Below are 18,925 nucleotides of genomic sequence, written 5' to 3' on the forward strand. Positions count from 1 at the left end.
CGCCCAAGGAACATTAAATTATTTCCATTTTATTTTCTGTATTTCTCGGGTTTGTGCGACTTTCCGTGGACGAGAGGTTAACTGAGAGACGTCATCTAAAGCCGCACCAATCCCGCGCATGCGCAAAATATCATGATATCGGGGCGGTTTTAGGTGACGTCTCGAAGCTGAGCGGCTGCAAGCGGCAGTGGCGTTGTAGCTTTGGTGGAGAGAAGGTGTATATCGCTCTTCTCTCTGTTCACCGGTACTTTCTCATGTTTAACAGTGCTTGGTGTACGTGTATATTGTGTTTGCTCAAATTTAACCCACAAATTAGTAAAAATGAGCACGAAACAGACGTCTTTAGAAAGTTAGAAACTCTGCCGGTGTTCTGGATTAAAGTCATGGCGGAATACCCTGAGATTGTCACCACAGCACTTAAATCCCTATTGCCATTTCCGACATGCTATCTGTGTGAAGCGGGGTTTTCTGCAGTGACGACAACCAAAACAAAACAACGGAATTAACTGGACATAAGCAACACACTTCGGGTGTCATTGTCTCCTATTACCCCAGATGGAACCGTCTCGTTGTAAAGAAACAAGCTCAGGGTTCTCATTGATTTAGCATTGTAGTGAGTTAAAATTGCATGTTTAAATAAAATGAAATAAAAATTATTTATTTTAATTTAATTGTATAGCTATGCCTGTGCATAATGTAAACATCCCAAGACAAAAGGATATTCAGAGATGGCCACATTTGAAACATGTGAACCTGCCTGAAATTGACTCTAGGGCTGTGCAATTAATCGCTCACGCAGCGCACAGCGCAAATTACAGCCAAGCTGAGTTGGAGAAAGATGTTAACCAATCAGAGCTCACGCAGCACACGATGAAGCTGAGTGGAAGAACCGAATAGGCGAGCGGGAGGAAGGAACATAAAATATGGATGCAGGTCAAAATAAAAATTATTTGGTGCCAAAGAGAAATTCAACGTCAGTCGTTTGGGAGTATTTTGGATTCAGGAGAGAGGATGTGTCACAGAGCAAGGTAATTTGCAAGACTTGTGAAATGATTATTCCAACGAAATGGAGCAATACTACAAATCTGTTCCAACACTTAAAACAGTGTCATAAAAAACTGCATGATCAATGCATGTCGACAAAGTCCATCGAAACAAACAAAAGCACATATCAAAGCCAGCCCGAACAGATTGAATAAGTATCCATTGTTCAAGCATTTGCAAGCGCCATGCCATATGAGTGAGGATCAAAACGGCACAAAGAAATTACCGACACGGTCACCTATCATATATGCAAAGATATGATGCCTGCGCACATCGTCAGTAAAGACGGCTTCCGAAGACTAATACAAACACTCGACAAAAGATACCAGCTGCCATCTCGCGCTCATTTCACACGATTTGCTATTCCTGAAATGTATGAGAAATGTAAGGTGGGCGTTGAATACGAGCTCAAGTAGGTGAAATACTACGGCACGACCACAGATATGTGGTCCAGCAGAACGATGGAGCCGTACATGAGTTTAACGGTAAACTATATTAATGACAACTGTTTGATGTTTTGATGTTTGCAAACAGCATTCTTCCCAGACGATCACACTGGAGAAAATATATCTGAAGGGTTAAAAGAAGCTTTAGCTTCATGGGGACTTTGTGAAGAGCAACAAGTGTCTATCACCACAGACAATGGAACTAATATACTGTAGTGAAGGCTGTCACTTTGAACTTTTGACACGATTGCAGTGATTCGGACACAGACTGCATTTGGCAATTCGTAAGTTAGATTTTATTATACATTTATATTACTTTACATTAAGTAATGTATACTTTACATTAGGACACTTTGTAGGGCATACTTTTTTATTAAGAAACAAATTGCGCAAAGATGTTTAATATGAAAACGTATTATAATGTTTTGTAATAGTATTTTCAACTTGTACACAAGTTGGAAAAAAAAGATGTTAGCCGAAGCCCAGGAAGAACTCCAGCTTCCCCAACATGCCCTCATAACATCATGCCCAACAAGATGGGGCTCAATGCAGCAAATGATAGACAGGGTTTTGGAGCAACAGAGGGCATTGTCTCAGGTCCTTTCAGCTGACCGTAATACAAGACACCTAGTGCCCCAATGGCAAGACACAGATGTTCTAGAATCTGTAAGTAAGGCATTGGGTCCACTTCAGGAGTTCACGGATGCCCTTTCCAGTGAAAACTACATCAGTGTGTCGTATGTGAAACCGGTTCTTCACCTGCTGAACACCAAGATTCTTGCAGTTGAGGATGAAGATACTGACTTGACAAAGACTATAAAATCAAAAATCTGAACTACAACATTTTTGGATCCCAGATTCAAAACCAGCTACACTGATGAGGATAAACTTCCAAACATTAAGGCCAGGGTCATGTCTGACATGGAAATGAGTTCACACAAGGCGAGTTAATTTATGTAATCTGGATGAAACTGTCATCTCCTAAACACTCTTTTATATGGCTTTTTAATCTTTTCTTTCTGTTCTTTCTGTATGTCAAAAGATACATCTGAATCTGTGAGTAACACATGCAGAGAGAATCCCGACATCAATCTACCTCCACCAGGAAAAAAGCACGGAAGTCCTTAGGAAGCTTCTTCAAAACGACATCAGCCATGCCAGCAGCTCTGCGACTTGAAGAAGCCATAGCCTCTGAGTTAAACAGCTACCTGCTTTCTCCATCCATTGACAGTGAGGAGGATACTCTGAAATGGTGGAGACTCCATCAGATAAAGACTATAAAATCAGGGTTTTGGAGCAAGAATGAGCAGGGTTGCACAAAAGTATCTTTGTATTCCTGCCACCAGCTCACCTTCAGAGAGAGTGTTTAGTACTGGGGAGAATGTGGTGACATGTCACCATTCATGCTTAAAACCAGAAATGGTGGACATGCTGTTTTTTCTTACAAAAAACCTTACAAAAAACCTTTAACCTTCAAACCTTTAACCTTTTAAGAGCAATCTGTTTTTTTGGTTTTGATTTTCTGTTCAGTTTTTATTTATTGTTATGACTGGAGTTGAGGTTAGTTAATCTTAATTTATTTTATGTTGTCTGTTTTTAAGACAATTTATTATAGTTTTGTTTATCAAGCAGTTAGTACTACTGTACAGTGTTATTTCATTGTGAAATGTTTTGTTATGCACTTCTTGTGCACTGAATACATTTAGAAAAAGCATGTTTGAAACAGCAAAAACAATTGTCAAAATCGCAAATAAAATTGCAATCGCAATATTCATTCAGAAAATCGCAATATGATTATTTTGTCGATATTGCACAGCCCTAATTGACTCTGATATAGAGCTGCTGATAGGAGTAAATGCCCAAAGGTTATGAAACCAATTCAAGTAATCAGCAGTGTGGACAATGAACCATATGCACTTAAAACTGGGATGGACAGTAAATGGTCCACTAAGAGGAGATAGTGATGGCCAATCAGTCTTTACATACCCTGATGTTACAGTTAACAGGATTTTGGCTTTAAGCTTGGGAGAGCTTTGGCAGAAACAATTTGAAGTTGATTTTCCTGAATGTAACACAAGTTAACAGGTTGGATTCTCAAGATAAGATCATAAGTTTATTGAAATGGCAACCAATTCATTAAAGCTTGTTGGTGGTCATTATTCTATTGGCTTACCCTTGAGAAATAAAGACGTTCATATGCCAGACAACAGGATAATTGCTGAACAGCATGCTCTGAATCTAATGAAAAGACTGAAAAGGGATGCTTTATTTCATTCTGAATATTCTGTTGTCATGAAAGACCTCATTTCTAACGGTTATGCTGAGAGAGTGCCAGCTGAGGACTTGGAACATAGCGATGGTAAAGTATGGTATATACCCCATCACGGTGTTTACCACGCTCGGAAAGGAAAGCTCCGGGTTGTATTTGATTGTGGTGTTACATTTCAAGTGATGCCTTTGAATACCCAACTATTACAGGGACCAGACCAAGGAACAAGTTGTGATCATGGCAAATATTGAAGCTATGTTTCATCAGGTCACGGTGCCGAAAGATGATGCAGATCTGTTGAGATTTCTTTGGTGGCCTGATGGTGATCTTACTCAAAACATGGTGTAGTATCGTATGGTTGTACATCTCTTTGGATCTACCTCGTCACCTAGCTGTGCAAATATTGCTCTCGGAAGGTGTGCACAAGATAACAAAGATTTCATTGAGGAAGTTACTGATGCGATCTTGCATAGTTTTTATGTGGATGACTATTGTCAGTAAATTCAAACCTTGTTGCTACATGCAAAGGAAGGTTTTACACTGACAAAATGAATAAGTAACAACAGAGACATTCTGGCAAATATTCCAGAAGAGTTCAGAGCAAAAATGTAAAGGATTTGGATTTGGACCACGATTTACTTCCAGTGGAGAGAGTACTAGGAGTTCAATCTGATGCCTTCAAGTTTTGACCAAAAGAGGGATCCTCGCTACCATGAGTTCTGTCTATGATCCCTTAGGAATTCTGTCTCCTGTGATATTATATGCAAAAAATATCTTGCAAGACTTGTGCAGGAAGAAACTGGGCTCACATCCTCACATCCAACTGTCAGCTCACATCCTCTACACCCTGTTCACCTATGACTGTGTCGCTTCCCACAAGGACAACATCATCCTGAAGTTTGCGGACGACACTGCAGTGATAGGACGCATCACTGGCGGTGACGAGGCAGCCTACAGGAGGGAGGTGGTCAGTCTGGTGTCATGGTGCGGAGACAACAACCTCACCCTCAACACGGACAAGACGAAGGAAATGATAGTGGACATGAGAAAGGAGATGAGAACGCATCAGCCACTGTTCATCCGGGAGCTTGAAGTGAAGAGGGTGAGCAATTTTAAATACCTGGGTGTCCACATCATTGAGGACCTCACTTGGACACCTCACGTCATACAGCTGGTCAAGAAGGCCCAACAGCGGCTGTATTTTCTGAGGAGGCTGAGGAAGTTTGGCATGTCACCTAAGATCCTCAGCAACTTCTACAGCTGCGTCATTGAGAGTGTCCTGACCAACTGCATCACTGTGTGGTACGGCAGCACTACTGTCATGGACCGCAAATGCCTGCAGAGAGTGGTGAAGACTGCGCAGAAGATCATCAGGACTCCACTGCCCTCTCTGCAGAGCATCTACCACCACAGAGTCCACAGGAGAGCTGCTTCCATCCTCAAAGACCCCTCCCACCCCCAGCACAGACTGTTCATATTTCTACAATCAGTACGGAGGTACAGAAGTGTGAAATGCAGGACCTCAAGACTGAAGAACTCTTTCTTCCCCTCTGCCATCATACTCCTAAACAGCTGACAGGAGTTTGCAACCATGGACATAACTGCTTAACTGTTTACATGGACATAACTGTTTACATTGAACTACATTTTTGCACATTCATTTTCTCAGAACTGCACTACCTCACCAAGAACTGCACTACCTCACTTTATTGCCTTATTCGGCACTGCACTACCTCACTTCTTATTGCCTCTATTAAGAACTGTACCTCAAGTTTATTGCTTTTATTGCTCTTTTTTTTGCTCTTATTTTTTATTCTATTTTATTCAATTTTTTTTCCCTTTACTGTATGATATTTGGTGTGGACAGCAAAGTAAGAATTTCATTGTGCAGGGAAAAATGCTTTGTCTGTGCATATGACAATAAACATTTTGAACTTTGAAGTGCACGTTGCCTTTGTTATGGGAAAATCTAGAGCAGGGGTGTCAACCTCAGGCACGCGGGCCAAATTATAATTGGTGTACTTATATTTGGCCGTGAGATCATATCAAATGTGCATTACAGCTGGCTAGCCGCATGCTCCGCTAATACTACAAATCCCAGAATGCTTTGCCACTGTATTGACGCGTAGTCACGAACAGCAAGCGCCCCTCATTCTCTGTTGACAGTCGTTAACAACCATGCTACAGTCACATCGGGCAAGTTAATTCCACCCTCCACAAAAATGGCCAAACGAAAGATGTACAATAGGAGCTTTCAAGACAGGTGGGAGGCAGATTATCTGTTCATGAATATAAAGGACAGACCTGTTTGTCTTGTGTGTGGAGCTAACGTGTCTGTAACGAAAGAATATAACATAAGAAGACACTATGAAACGAAACATTATGAGAAGTATAAGGACCTGGATGTAAAGCAGAAGCTCCAGAATGCGGAGGAGTTGTCTCCAGAATGCGGAAGTCTGGTCTCCCGGCAGACTATGTTCATGAAAACAAAAGCAAAAAGTGAAGCTGCTGTAAAGGCTAGCTTTATTGTGGCAGCAGAAATTGCAAAATCTGCTCGGCCCTTTAATGAGGGAGAGTTTGTCAAAAAGTGTTTGGTCAAAGTTTGCGACATCGTGTGCCCAGATAAAAGGCAAGAATCAATGTGATCAATGTGCAGAGTAAATCAGAGTGTAGAAAACGGAGTTTGAATATATGTTATCCTTATGCACTTTTTCTACTCCAATGCATGAACTGTTAATAGTCAAAAAGTTGGATTTTCATTGAATGAAATTATTACTTTTGGTTGTTTTGTTGTTGGTTTTGAAAAAGATCCACTTCAAAAAGGAACTTAAAGGTGCCCTTCCACACAAAACAGTTTTTACTTGTATTTTTTGATATGTGTTAGGTCCATATGTGTTTGTGTTTTGTCGGAATGTGAAAATGAACTGCTACCTTCCTTGTCAGCTCTAGCCACTGAAAAGAAATAAGAGGAGAAATCAGGTCAATTAGAAAAGCTGCTCAGTGTGACGTGGAATTGATCAAACTCATTACTATTCATGAGCTCTCCCACTTAAGACCACGCCCACAGAATTTGTTTAGCTCAGTGAGTTTCCTATACAGCAAGGATGGCTGAATGTCAACGGTCAGGTATTTTGCAAGCCAAAACTTATTAGGCTAATACATTGGTATAGATTCGGCTGCTTTTGTAAGGGATGATTATAAATTGGGATTAATAAGGGTATTGTCCGCGAGTATTTGCGAGGCAACGTCTTAGCTGACTTTCACCTTCAATGGAATTGTATTGCAATAATTGAACGGATCTCTCCCAGAATGATATGAAAGACGTGAATTAAAAGCACAAAATCCGTTGCCATTCACTGCAGTTATTATATAGCCTAATTATATAGATTTAACAGACCTTGGAAGGCCCATTCATGTGAATGAAACTTTATGCAGCAGCACTCTGAAGAAAATGCAGGCATTGCCCTTTTTGTCATCTACACACATTTGGCCACTAGCCAATGGTGTAATGGTTTAAAAGTAAAAATGTCAGAAGACAATTGCCACGAATACATTTTATTAAATTTCAAAATGCTTGATGGTTTACTAGAATGGTTAAATTACCAGCCAGATACATGCATGGCTAAACGAGCTGGTTGTGGTTCTTCTGGTGCTTCCGTCTCCTCTTCAGATTCAGGGTCATATATGGCAATATACCTGAAGAAGCCATTTTGCCGCAATTCCAGGTGATTGTAAACAAAGTTTCTCTAGCCTAGGCTACTTATTGCGCTGGGTGAATGAAGTCATGCTCTCATATCCTAGCGGTTAGCCAATCAAAGCCAAGCAGCATTGAATATTAATGAGAACTGGTGCAAATCGAGCTGAGTCTTCCTGCAGGCTTTCTATCCTGTACCACACTAGAATGGCTTGAAACAAGGTAACCAAGGCCATTTTTACACAAAAAATGTTAGAGTCCATGGTAAACTTCAGACATTACCACAAAAGTAATGAAATACGTGAAATACATTTAAATAAGAAATGAACACCACTGATGTGTCTTTTATTTCTAATTTAATGTCTTATGTGTTTGTAATATCAAGCTCTGGTTGTTCCAAATCCTGTGCTCAAGCAAAACTAAAGTTTGTTTCCATATGAAAAAGGTTGAACATTACATATCAGTTGCAGTTAATTTTTAAATAAATATTCAGTTTGGCCCATGACTTTATCTCAGTTTTATATTTTGGCCCACTGTGAATTTGAGTTTGACACCCCTGATCTAGAGTAGCTCCTCTGAAGCCAGTATCTATCCCTCCTATGGAACTTACAGCAGCAACATTGGCAAGTAAAATGGATTCATTGCTGATAACAGAACTGTTCATGCATCTTCAAGACTCTGCCTTTTGGACAGACAGTACTTCTGTACTGAAATACATTAAAAATGAAGTCTGTAGGTACCAAATCTTTGTTGCTAACAGAGTTTCAGAATTCCTTAAGGTGCCTCAACCATTACAATGGCGGTATGTAAACACTGCAAAGGTAAAGGTACTTTGATGAATTCTCAAGCCTGGAAAAGGGAGAACATGTAAAACGGAACCGTCAAATTTATAAGCTCAATCCAGTACTTGAAGATGGTGTTTTAAGAGTAGGTTGATGGTTGAGTAGGGCATTCATGCCTGAAGAATCAAAACATCTTGCTATACTTGCAAAGGATTTTCACATCTCCAGCATTATTCTTAAACATATACATCAAGAAGTGGGTCATGGTGGCCGAAATGACAAGCTCTCAAGGTTACATCAGAAGTATTGGATTCCTGGTGCTAGTGGAGCCAAAAGGAATATCATATCTAAGTGTGTGATCTGCAAACGTTTGCAGGCAGCACCAGCGCATCAATAGATGGCAAACCTACCTATGAACAGAGTCTCTCCAGACAAACCTCCATTTATGCATGTCGGAGTTGACTGTTTCGGACCCTTTGAAATTAAAAGTAGAAGTATTGTGAAAAGGTACGGTGTTATCTTCACATGTCTAACCATTTGTGTCATTCATATTGAAGTGTTATCATCACTGGATACTTACTCCATTATTAACGCACTACGAAGATTTATTGCAAGACGTGGACAAGTCCTAGAAATGCAATCTGATAATGGTACAAACTTTCATGGTGGAGAACGTGAATTCAGACAAGCTATTGAAGGCTGGAACCAATCTCAGATCAATAACACACTTCTGCAGAAAGGAATCGAGTGGACCTTTAATCCCCCAAGTGGTTCACATTTTGGAGGCACATGGGAAAGTCTGATTAGGTCTGTGAGAAAAGTTCTTAATGCAACTCTATGAACACAAACTCTTGAAGAAGGTCTCCAAACAATTTTATGTGAAGCTGAAGGAATAATAAATAGACTTCACATTACTAAGGAATCTACTGGCCCTAATGATCTGGAAGCACTAACACCCAATCACTTGCTGCTGTTAAAGGCCATACCATCACTGCTACTAGGAATCTTTCAACAAGAGGATATATATGCTCGTCGAAGATGGAGGCAGGTGCAATATATATCGGACCTGTTCTGGAAACGATGGACAAAGGAATACTTAAATCAGTTGCAAGAGCAGCAAAATTGGTCAGCTCCACTTCATTTCAAGTGATATTGTGCTTTTGGTCGATGATTCAGCACCACAGAATTCATGGATAACTGGAAAAGTGATTCAAACTTTTCCAGATAATATAGACTTCGTTTGCCAGGTGCAACTGAAAACCAAGACAAATTATTTGAATAGACCAGTGGCAGATTTTTGTCACTGGTCTATTCAAATAATTTGTCTTGGTTTTCATTTTTGCGACTCTTTTACACAAACATTAACCTCACATATATGGCAGTGTATTGATAAAATACACTCTCCTTTGGACACTCAAGTGTTAAGACTTTACAAGGACTCACTGCTAAAAAATTGTTTTGCAAATGCACAAACATTGAAAATGGATGTAAATCATTTTTGATGTATTTAAGATCTTGAATTTTTGCAGGTCTCCTATATGTATTTAATGAATGTAATTATTTTTGAGTCATAATAATTAGGTGCTGGGAATGTAGGATCCATGTTAAGTGTATGTCATGTGACTGTGGGAGAATAGGGGCGTCAGTAATTATGTAAGGTTAAAACACTTGTGTCTAGCTTTGGAAGCATGGGGGTGAGTGCAAGAGCACATATTTTTTGGTTGACCGTATAATCACTGTATAATAATAATATATTAATTGAGAAGCAGTATTGTTGACCTTGAGCAAATTACTGTTATACATGCTATATTGAAACAATCTTCAAATGGATGGAGAATAAACAGCAAACTGCAAGGACGATTAACGTGTCACAATTTTATTGCTTCCCACTCAGCTCCTTGGCGGTTTTAAGATTATTGTGCCGCTACAGACAACACACAAAAGCAACGCCAACCAGAGTACATACTGTATATTCTGCAACATCTGCAAAAATACTGGATTGAACAATTAATGTAAACGCAGCAGTTATATGAGGTATTGTAAGGTATTGTGCAAAACAGCAATTGACTGAAGTACTGTATGCAAGACAGCATGTGAAAATAGCAAGAACAGTGTGCAAAACAGCATGTACAGTTTGATATGGGTGCAGACATAGATGTATATTGGAATAGTGTGTATATGGTACTAGTACAGTCTATAGAGTACTATGGGACTAGAGTAGTATGCATGTGTGTGTGTATTGTCTTCGGTACAGTTCAGTTCAGTTAATGAGGAGTCTGATGGAAAGAAACTGTTACACAGTCTGGTCGTGAGGGCCTGAATACTTAGGTACCTTTTTCAAGCAGGCAGGAGGAAGAAGAGTGTGTGTGAGGGGTGTGTTGGGTCATCCACAATGCTGTTTCCATGTGGATGCAGTGTGTGGTGTAAATGTCTGTGATAGAGATAAGAGAGACTCTGTCTTCATTATCTGCTGCTTGTTCTTTCAATCTGAGATGGTGCAATTCACAAACCAGACAGTGCATTGCAGACCACACGCTGCATCTGCAAAGCCAACAGCATTGTGGATGACCCCACACACCACTTTAAACAGACTCTTCTCTTCTCCTGCCGCCTGGAAAAAGGTACCTAAGAATTCGGGTCATCACAACCAAGCACAGTTTCTTTCCACAAGCCATCAAACTCCTCAACTGAACTGAACTGTACCGAGCACAACACGAGCACTTACAATCAACTGTATGGATGGCATTGACCTACACCAAATACTGTACATGCTCTTCCAATATACATCAATTTACACAGCACCACCCATATCAAACTTTTTAGATGATGGATTTGCACAATGTTTTTCTCTTTGCACATGCTGTCTTGCACATTTCAGTCAATTGCTGTTTTGCACAATACATTACAATACCTTATATAACAACTGTCATTATGTTAAGTGTTCAATCCAGTATTTCTTCACTTGCAGTAGACAACATACAGTATGTACACTGGTTGGCACTGTGTATTGTCTTTTGTGTATTGTCTTTTTTGTACTTTTTCATATTTTTTGTTTGCACTGTCTTTTGTCTTGCACTGTCTTTTTGTATTTTGTCTTGCACTGTTTGCACCAGGTTGCACAGATGCGCTTTTTATTGCTAGGAATGACTTACTTAAGTTCTTAGCAATGTCTTTGTTTTATGTACCATGGTCCTGGAGAAACATTGTCTCATTTCACTGTGTACTGCAACAGCTATAAAAAGCTTCTTGACTTGAAGTCTGGAGGTTCTCCGCCAGATGAACACCAAGGAATTTTGTGCTCTTGACGATCTCTACAGAGGATTCATCAATATTCAGTGGAGAGTGGTTCTCTGATGGATCGGGACAGTTTGGCCCTGGCTGTTCTTAGGGCTGCTAGGTCTCTAGACTTCAGCAGTGCATGCACTTTAGCAGTCATCTATGGCTTTTGGTTGGAAGGTGTGGTGATGGTCTTGAAGACAGTCACGTCATCAAAGCACTTGGCAATGTAGCTAGTCACTGATGTCGTGTATGTCGTGTGGATGAGACATACTAATGGATACTAATAGTAATACTAATATTGTGCAAAAGAGTTGGACTGTAAAGGTTACTGATACTCCTGATAAATGGGCTGCCACAATCTGTCTTCTTTGGAACTCATATCAAACAATGTCTTAAACTAACCACTGCTGAGCACAACCTGTTTTATACTGGCATGCAACCTAGAAAATATAGAGCAACAAAAATTAAAAAAAAACATTTATATGCAATATTTATTTTTTCACAGTAGCCTACACAAAATAATAGTAATCCCTATAACAGTGGGTGTTCACATTTTGTCCAACCCCCGTATTTAAACAGTATGACTATCAGCCCACTAACCCCTGTTTTCCAGTATGACTATCAGCCCACCAACACCATCAGCCCAGCAACACACACCCAGCACCCCTCCTCAGATAAATTTTAACAGCTGTGATTTATTCCTCAGGTTATTAAGGACACAATACATACATATACATATACATATACATATACATATACATATACATACCGCTCTCATCCAGTTAACCACAACTGCATGCAAAAAATTTTAAATAGGCATATATCTTTGGACTTCTTTGGTCTGAGCAACATTACCATTCTATAATGTTGCTAAAAGACGAGTTCATCAGCTGGTAACTCAACTTCTCAAACCAATATCTCCAAGTCCATGGTGGTTATACAGCAATCGAAAGCCCATAGTTAAGGGACTGGAGTGTATGCCACCACAGTATCAAAGCCTAACAGAAGCAAACACAATGTCACCAAGCTACTGCTCCATAATCCGTGGAATTGTTCCACAGACCTGCTACCTGATGCCATCCCTCCACATTTTGTCACATGAAACATGAAATCTGTGTTGCCAAAATTCTACCATAATGTTGGTGATCTCTGTTATGATAATCCCAGCATACAGACCATTTCAGAAATGTGCCTGACTGGTTTTGAAACAGTTGAGAACCATCTCTGTGTTTCTGGACTGTTTTGCACACAAAGTCTATGACATGTGAAGAGAGGCTGATACACACAAGACAATGCCTTCACCTCAAGACAATACCTTCAGGTCTAATGACACATCGGCCCTCTGCACAGCAAGAGCCAATATGTCTCAAACTACCAAAGAGGCAAAGCACAACTTTCTAGAAAGTGTCTATGGTCACTATCTAAACACCAAAGACACACAGAATATGTGGCAAGGCATCACTACAACAGTTGTCTCTGATGTTGCCTCCTCACTCCCAGACAGAGCAAATAATTTCCATGCCCAGTTTGAATCACAGAACATTTTAGTAGGAAAGACCATCCTAATGCCATTGTGAGCCATGTAGTCATACCCTTGTACTTCAAGACATCCACCATAATCCCTGCACCATAGAATTTGCCTGTGTCCTGCCTGAATCTCTACAGACCTGCAGTATTCAGACTTCATCAAGTGCTTTGAGTGGTTAGTCATGAAACATATAAAAAAACAGTCCTCCCAGCATGTCATCGATTAACACGGCCGGTTGGCATTGCAACTGTAACACTGATTAAAGTATAATGCTGAAAAACTGATTAATGATTGATTTCAATGATTAATGAAACACAAAATAAGTGTATATAAAATATGTCTGAATAAAAGTGGATATGAAACCTACTCTGCAGAAGTAACATTAAATCATTAGGCCATGGATTAACCAAAATGACCAGGATAAAGCAGTTTCTGAAAAAAAGAAATTATTAATTATTTTAACCTAGGAAACATATGGCTAGGGTTTATTCAATCCTGTGAAATAAAGTAAAGTAAGTTTGTACCATGTTCTTCTTTTACCTTGTCCATGATGCTTAGGGCTTGCAAAGGATCGTGGCTGTTATGATGTAATGCTTCCACATCCTTTTTGGTGATGATCGGCTCCTTCAGCTGCTCCAACCATGACCACATGAGAGCAGAGAGCAGCAGTGGATCACGCTCTATGCACAACCTCTCCCAAGCACCTTCTCTGCAGTTTAACTCTGTCTGAAATTTAAATAGAAAACACACTATAGGTCTGAGTACTCATTATGATGACAGTGATTACTAGATTTCATAACCAGATTACCAATTGACAATTATCTGGTACCGTTGTTGCCAACATTACTAACAAGAAGCATGAACTGATTTCTAATATCAAACTGCAGAAATGTCTGGCTTTATAAGAAACCAGCTGAGTGTATAAGCTTACTTTATACAGATGTTACAATGCTAAAATAACTGATGCCTGGTCTGCAGTTTGAATGTCCATGGCAGATGTTGACAGACAGATTTTAACCAAAAGAGGGCCAAATAATCATAAAACTTTCTTTACTATTTTATTACTGATATGAAAATAACTTGTCTGCCCAAATAAAAACATTAATTAGTTTAATACATAAAAAAGAAATAATAAAGTATAAAAGGGCTTTGATTAATTAAGCCTTTTGTCAATAGTGCTTTCTTAGGGAAAGAAGTGGATGGTTCATGAGCAAATTGTTTTTTTTAACTGGGATGTTTGGATGCCCTCACACGTTCGCTTAAGTTTATTGACAATAGTGTGGCTGGACACTTTATGTATGTCTCGGAGCTTGAAATGTGAATTATATGAGAGAGATTAGTGTGACATTTTCATTACATTAGTCATTATGCAACAATGAACAATTTAAATGTCAGGCAACATTTTCAAAGCACTAATATGAAGATAATTTTTTGTTAAATAAAATAAAATTCACCAAGTTTTGGTGAACATTTTTGTACCTGCCACATTGAAATAGCATCCCGTAGATTCTCCTCTTCAAAATCCATCATGAGAGCCCTAGCCACAAGAACATGACGAACCTCTGGAGAAAGCTCAGTCTGGAGCAAGAGAAAAGGAACATTTCCTGCTTCGCTGGTTCCTGTAAAAGTGTCTTGCTTTTTATTACCCTGGTTTAACCTTTCTTCTATCAGCAACCTGGGCATTATGACTGCACTGCTCCTCAAAAACCCCAGAGACCTGCTGCGCTTTGTCTCTCTCAATGGTACCCGCTTCCTGCAAACTAGTGAGGGAGGCACGTGTTCCACCTCTCTCTTCGGTTCGGCAAGGGACGCTGAGAATGAAGCTAGATAGTCAGGTTTAGAAGTGATACAGTTTTCAGGACTCAACAGAGGTCTGGAGACCTGAACATCTGGAGATTCTGCTAACCTGTTCTGAAATACACAGTGTTCATGCGATCCAAACCTCTTAGACCTAGAGCCCAGAGAATGCAGAGCAGTGTCGCTGAAGCTACGGAATATCTGAGCTTTATTAAGATCATTTAAATTATCAACCTTATAAGAAGGAGGAGTGGAGGATTGCAAGGAGTGGGGTAAAGTCAAAAGAATGCCCTTTCCCCTCATCTCCTTGCCTAGCTGCTGCAAGGCCTGTTGAGATATAGTCTTCTCTACCTCAGCTGTCAAGTCAGCAATCTGAGACAGGCATTTTTCCTCTGCTGTGTGTTTGTTCTCAGCAATGTCTAGCAGGAGCTTGCAGACCATGTAAACTATCTTTGGCACATGCTTCATGTGGCGAGCCTCATAGCCATGCAGCAGGTGTCGCTGACGTGTCAGGTACTGCGACAGTGTGACAGCATGTGATCGTGGTTCGACACTCGAGAACACACAGTGTAGCGGTGCTACAAAGCGTGCAAACTCACGCACACACAGTAACTGGCCTCGTGTCTGTATTGAGCTTGGACGCTTTGCCCGCACAAACAATATGGCTTGGTCTGCACTCATCCGTGATGTGAACACTAAATAGCAGGCCAAGAGAACCCCTGGAAACACAAACAGCAGGAAGATAGACAAACAGATAGATAGTTTATCTAAGGGAAGGGGCTTAATATAGCAGACACATAAACAGTCAAAAATACAATCAGAGAAATATATATGTATAAACGTCAAGGTAAAGATGGCAGAAAAATCCAAAGTGTCATTTGTGCAAATGTAAGTGTCTTTAATCCAAGTTACATTAGAGAAAATGTATAGTCCATTGTAAATGTTATAGTAGAATCTCACTTAGCAAAATTATATTTGTACTGTATGTGTCTACCAGCGGAACAAACTGAGCTGTTAAGGGTTGCTAAAGGGTCCAGAAGGGACAGCAAAGTGGTCCTGGTACTTGGAACTCATAACTTTCTAATCAGTAGGCTAATGTTTTAACCAATGATATTCACTTTATGTGACCAAATACAATGTGAGCTTTATTAATATTCAAATGCATTTAAATATCAAATTATACTGGTGGTGAAGTGTTCTGGTGCTTTTATAAATTTTTTTATGAATTTATTTAATGCAACCATTTTTATGTCAGTCAAAATTACAATAGAACAAAATTTCTTCAATTACAGGTCTCTAACAAAAAAACTGCATTTAGCATACTGCAGTTTAGTGCTGTCTGATTCAACAACATGCATAATTTCAGATCCGTTTTTACTTCCCTAATACATCAACTGATTTAATGAAGTAAGATAAAAAGCTATGTATTCCTGCAGTTTTACAAGAATTGTTGATCATTAATGTGGGGATGCATGATACTACTGTGGTCATGCTTAGTCAAGAGAGATTCTACAAATATACATTTTTGTTGCATACAATAATGTAATTAATGTAATTATTTCATGCATACAAGCACAGATGAATGCTAACCTGTTCTTCCAAGTCCAGCATGACAGTGAATGGCCATCTTTCCCTCCTGCACAGCAAAAGACATGACTTTCACCATGTCTAGGATTGTTGTAAGAGAGGCTACTCCATAGTCTTTCCATCCAAAATTGTAGAAATAGACTAAAAGTTTCATACATGTAAAAATGTACATACATGTCAACAGTCAAATACAATTACGTAATAAATGCATAAATAAAGACGTTAACATATTCAAATCAACATGGTGACTATATCATATAAGCAAACAAAACAATGCTATTTTATTACATTTATGAAAAACATATGCAAAATTTGACTGGCATTTTGAGCATTTAATGACATGCTGAAGCCTGTGGAACCTTTTCCCTAATGCACTTTCCTAGAGGTTGCTGGCTAGAAGTAATGAATCTCAGGAGAGCTTGTTAGGAGTTGCCAATCCTCTACTCTAGATTCATAACAAACATGGAATACACACACATTATTTTGAAATAGATTTGAAATGGACTCCTTCCAGCATCTATCCCCTTGGATTACTTGGACCACTGTAGTCAGTTAAACTTCATGAAGGACGATAAGCATGAATCTATTCGCCTAAGTTGCATGTGTGACTCACTCCCTGCCTCCATGAAGACCTCTGGGCGGTATGTGAACCCACTCTCTGGCTCCAAGGGGTAGCCACAGCTGGCATGCTCTCCTGGGCGCTGCAGGTTAATTATGGTCTTTAGTCTGCATCTAGGAAGAGCCAAGTGTAAACACAACATCACCATTGTGTTACCTACTTATTAGCATTAGCACGTAGAGCATAACCTACCCTAAGAACTGGTCGATGATGTTGTATTTTTCAATAATCTCAGTGGAAGGCCTTGCCATGGCTAATAAGTTGTCTGTGACCCTGATGTAAATAAAACAGAGAAGACTACAATAAATAAATATCACAAATCATTGCGTCAAAGAGTTGCCAAAGAAATTGTGAGACTTAATTGTTGAAAGGTACCAATTGGGAGAGTGATATAAAAGGATATTGAAGGCACTAAATATACCATGGAACACTGTCAAAACTATCACCTATAAGTGGAGAAAATGTGGCACCAAAGAGGAATAATGCATTAAAGATGTAACAAGTATGACATTTACTTTGTAATTCTTGTGTTTATATTTAAAAAAAACCTGCAATTTATAAATCAAACTGTATTTATTAAGTTTGCTCTACTTTCCAATGAAGATGAGATCCGGCTTACCATGAAGAGTAAAGTCCCTTGATGGCCTTTTCCTCATCACTCCAGCGTGATGGGTTTTCATACTTGCAAGCTCGTCCTCCACATGCCATGGAGCACTGCATATGGCCTGGGATTACATGCCTTAGGGTCTCGCCCACCTTGGTGTACTTTGCTGTGGGGACCCTGACACTTGGTCTGAAATCTGAAACCAGAGCCGTGTCAACATAAATAGTATGTTCCGTGTAAACAATCATCTCTACATCTCAATACACCAGCAATGTTAAAACATCTAAATACTGCACAAAAAAGATCAAGACTGTCTGTTGTTATTTTCAGCCCATTAGCACAGACTAATGACAGAGAACAATCAAACCACAGAACAGATGCAAATGCCTCATTGCAAATGCCTCATGGATGACAGAAAACCCGACCATTCCAAGAAAATAATTGTGTTCTAGAGGTTCATTGTAAGCATGAAATACAAACTTTAGAAAACAGAATTACATTCACATGTGTTCAATGCTGCCTGCTCCTCAGCCATGCTGATTGTTTTCACAACCTTCTGAGCGGACAACAAGAGGATGGCTGGGCTACTCCTACGTCTCCTCATTTGAACTTTCTGCATGCCCCTTCTCAGTATGTGGAGTGAGGAAAGAGCACAAAAGAACGAACTCTACTGCCACGGTTGCACTCTAGGTGGTCTCCATGGTGACCAGTGTCCAAGTCAGTGGGAGATGGAGCAGAGGTTTACATCTCAGATTGCTTAACGTGTTGGAAAGACAGATGACTCATTTTCCATAAGAACTGTATAATGCAGAGGTGCAGTGGTCAGAGAAATGAGTCCAAAATAACTCTTCTGCTAATGTACTCCATATTAAACTATAAAGGCGAAACCAAAAGTGAAATGCTTGCTGAGAGAGAAATTGTACCACCTCTCTTTGTTCTTTTAACATCATACAATAAACAATTTAAATTCCATTTAAAAATACAAAGAGTAACTTTAGATTTTTTGTTTTCAATAATTTAATTTGTTATATTATCTTTTAAATTATAGATTTCCTTAATGTTTCCCAACAGATGTTTGTCCCTTTGTAACTGAGTGCATTAGCAGCAAAATCCTTTTCACAATGACAGAAACATGCTTTGACATGTGTGTCCTCAGTTGCCAGGGACACAATAGTCAGTTACTAGAATTTCACTGTTGGTAAAACAAAACTACAGCAATCCATATAATCTCAGTCTTTCATTTACACAAGAGCTTCACAACATAAAAACTACTTTT

The 18,925-nt window shown here is 39.5% G+C and overlaps 1 protein-coding gene across 5 annotated transcripts in view; it reads right to left on the reverse strand.

The window, feature by feature from the left end:
* Nucleotides 1–18,925, reverse strand: part of ptpdc1a (protein tyrosine phosphatase domain containing 1a) — a 35,546-nt gene that overhangs the window by 8,497 nt on the left and 8,124 nt on the right. The window contains exons 1-8 of one of the 5 annotated variants that reach the window (XM_047809926.1): nt 18,148–18,412; nt 17,665–17,845; nt 17,238–17,318; nt 17,040–17,158; nt 16,430–16,567; nt 14,522–15,558; nt 13,583–13,768; nt 13,410–13,474 (exon numbers count right to left, since the gene is read on the reverse strand). In XM_047809926.1, the coding sequence (XP_047665882.1) occupies nt 13,445–13,474; nt 13,583–13,768; nt 14,522–15,558; nt 16,430–16,567; nt 17,040–17,158; nt 17,238–17,318; nt 17,665–17,845; nt 18,148–18,268 (1,893 nt within the window). In that variant the 5' untranslated portion in view covers nt 18,269–18,412 and the 3' untranslated portion in view covers nt 13,410–13,444. Of the gene's footprint in view, nt 1–13,409; nt 13,475–13,566; nt 13,769–14,521; nt 15,559–16,429; nt 16,568–17,039; nt 17,159–17,237; nt 17,319–17,664; nt 17,846–18,147; nt 18,413–18,925 lie in introns of those variants that run through there. The other 4 variants (XR_007139918.1, XM_047809925.1, XM_047809924.1 and 1 more) reach the window with 4 other exon arrangements.

This window comes from Tachysurus fulvidraco, chromosome 2 (genome assembly GCF_022655615.1).
Source record: "Tachysurus fulvidraco isolate hzauxx_2018 chromosome 2, HZAU_PFXX_2.0, whole genome shotgun sequence".
NCBI lineage: Eukaryota > Metazoa > Chordata > Actinopteri > Siluriformes > Bagridae > Tachysurus > Tachysurus fulvidraco.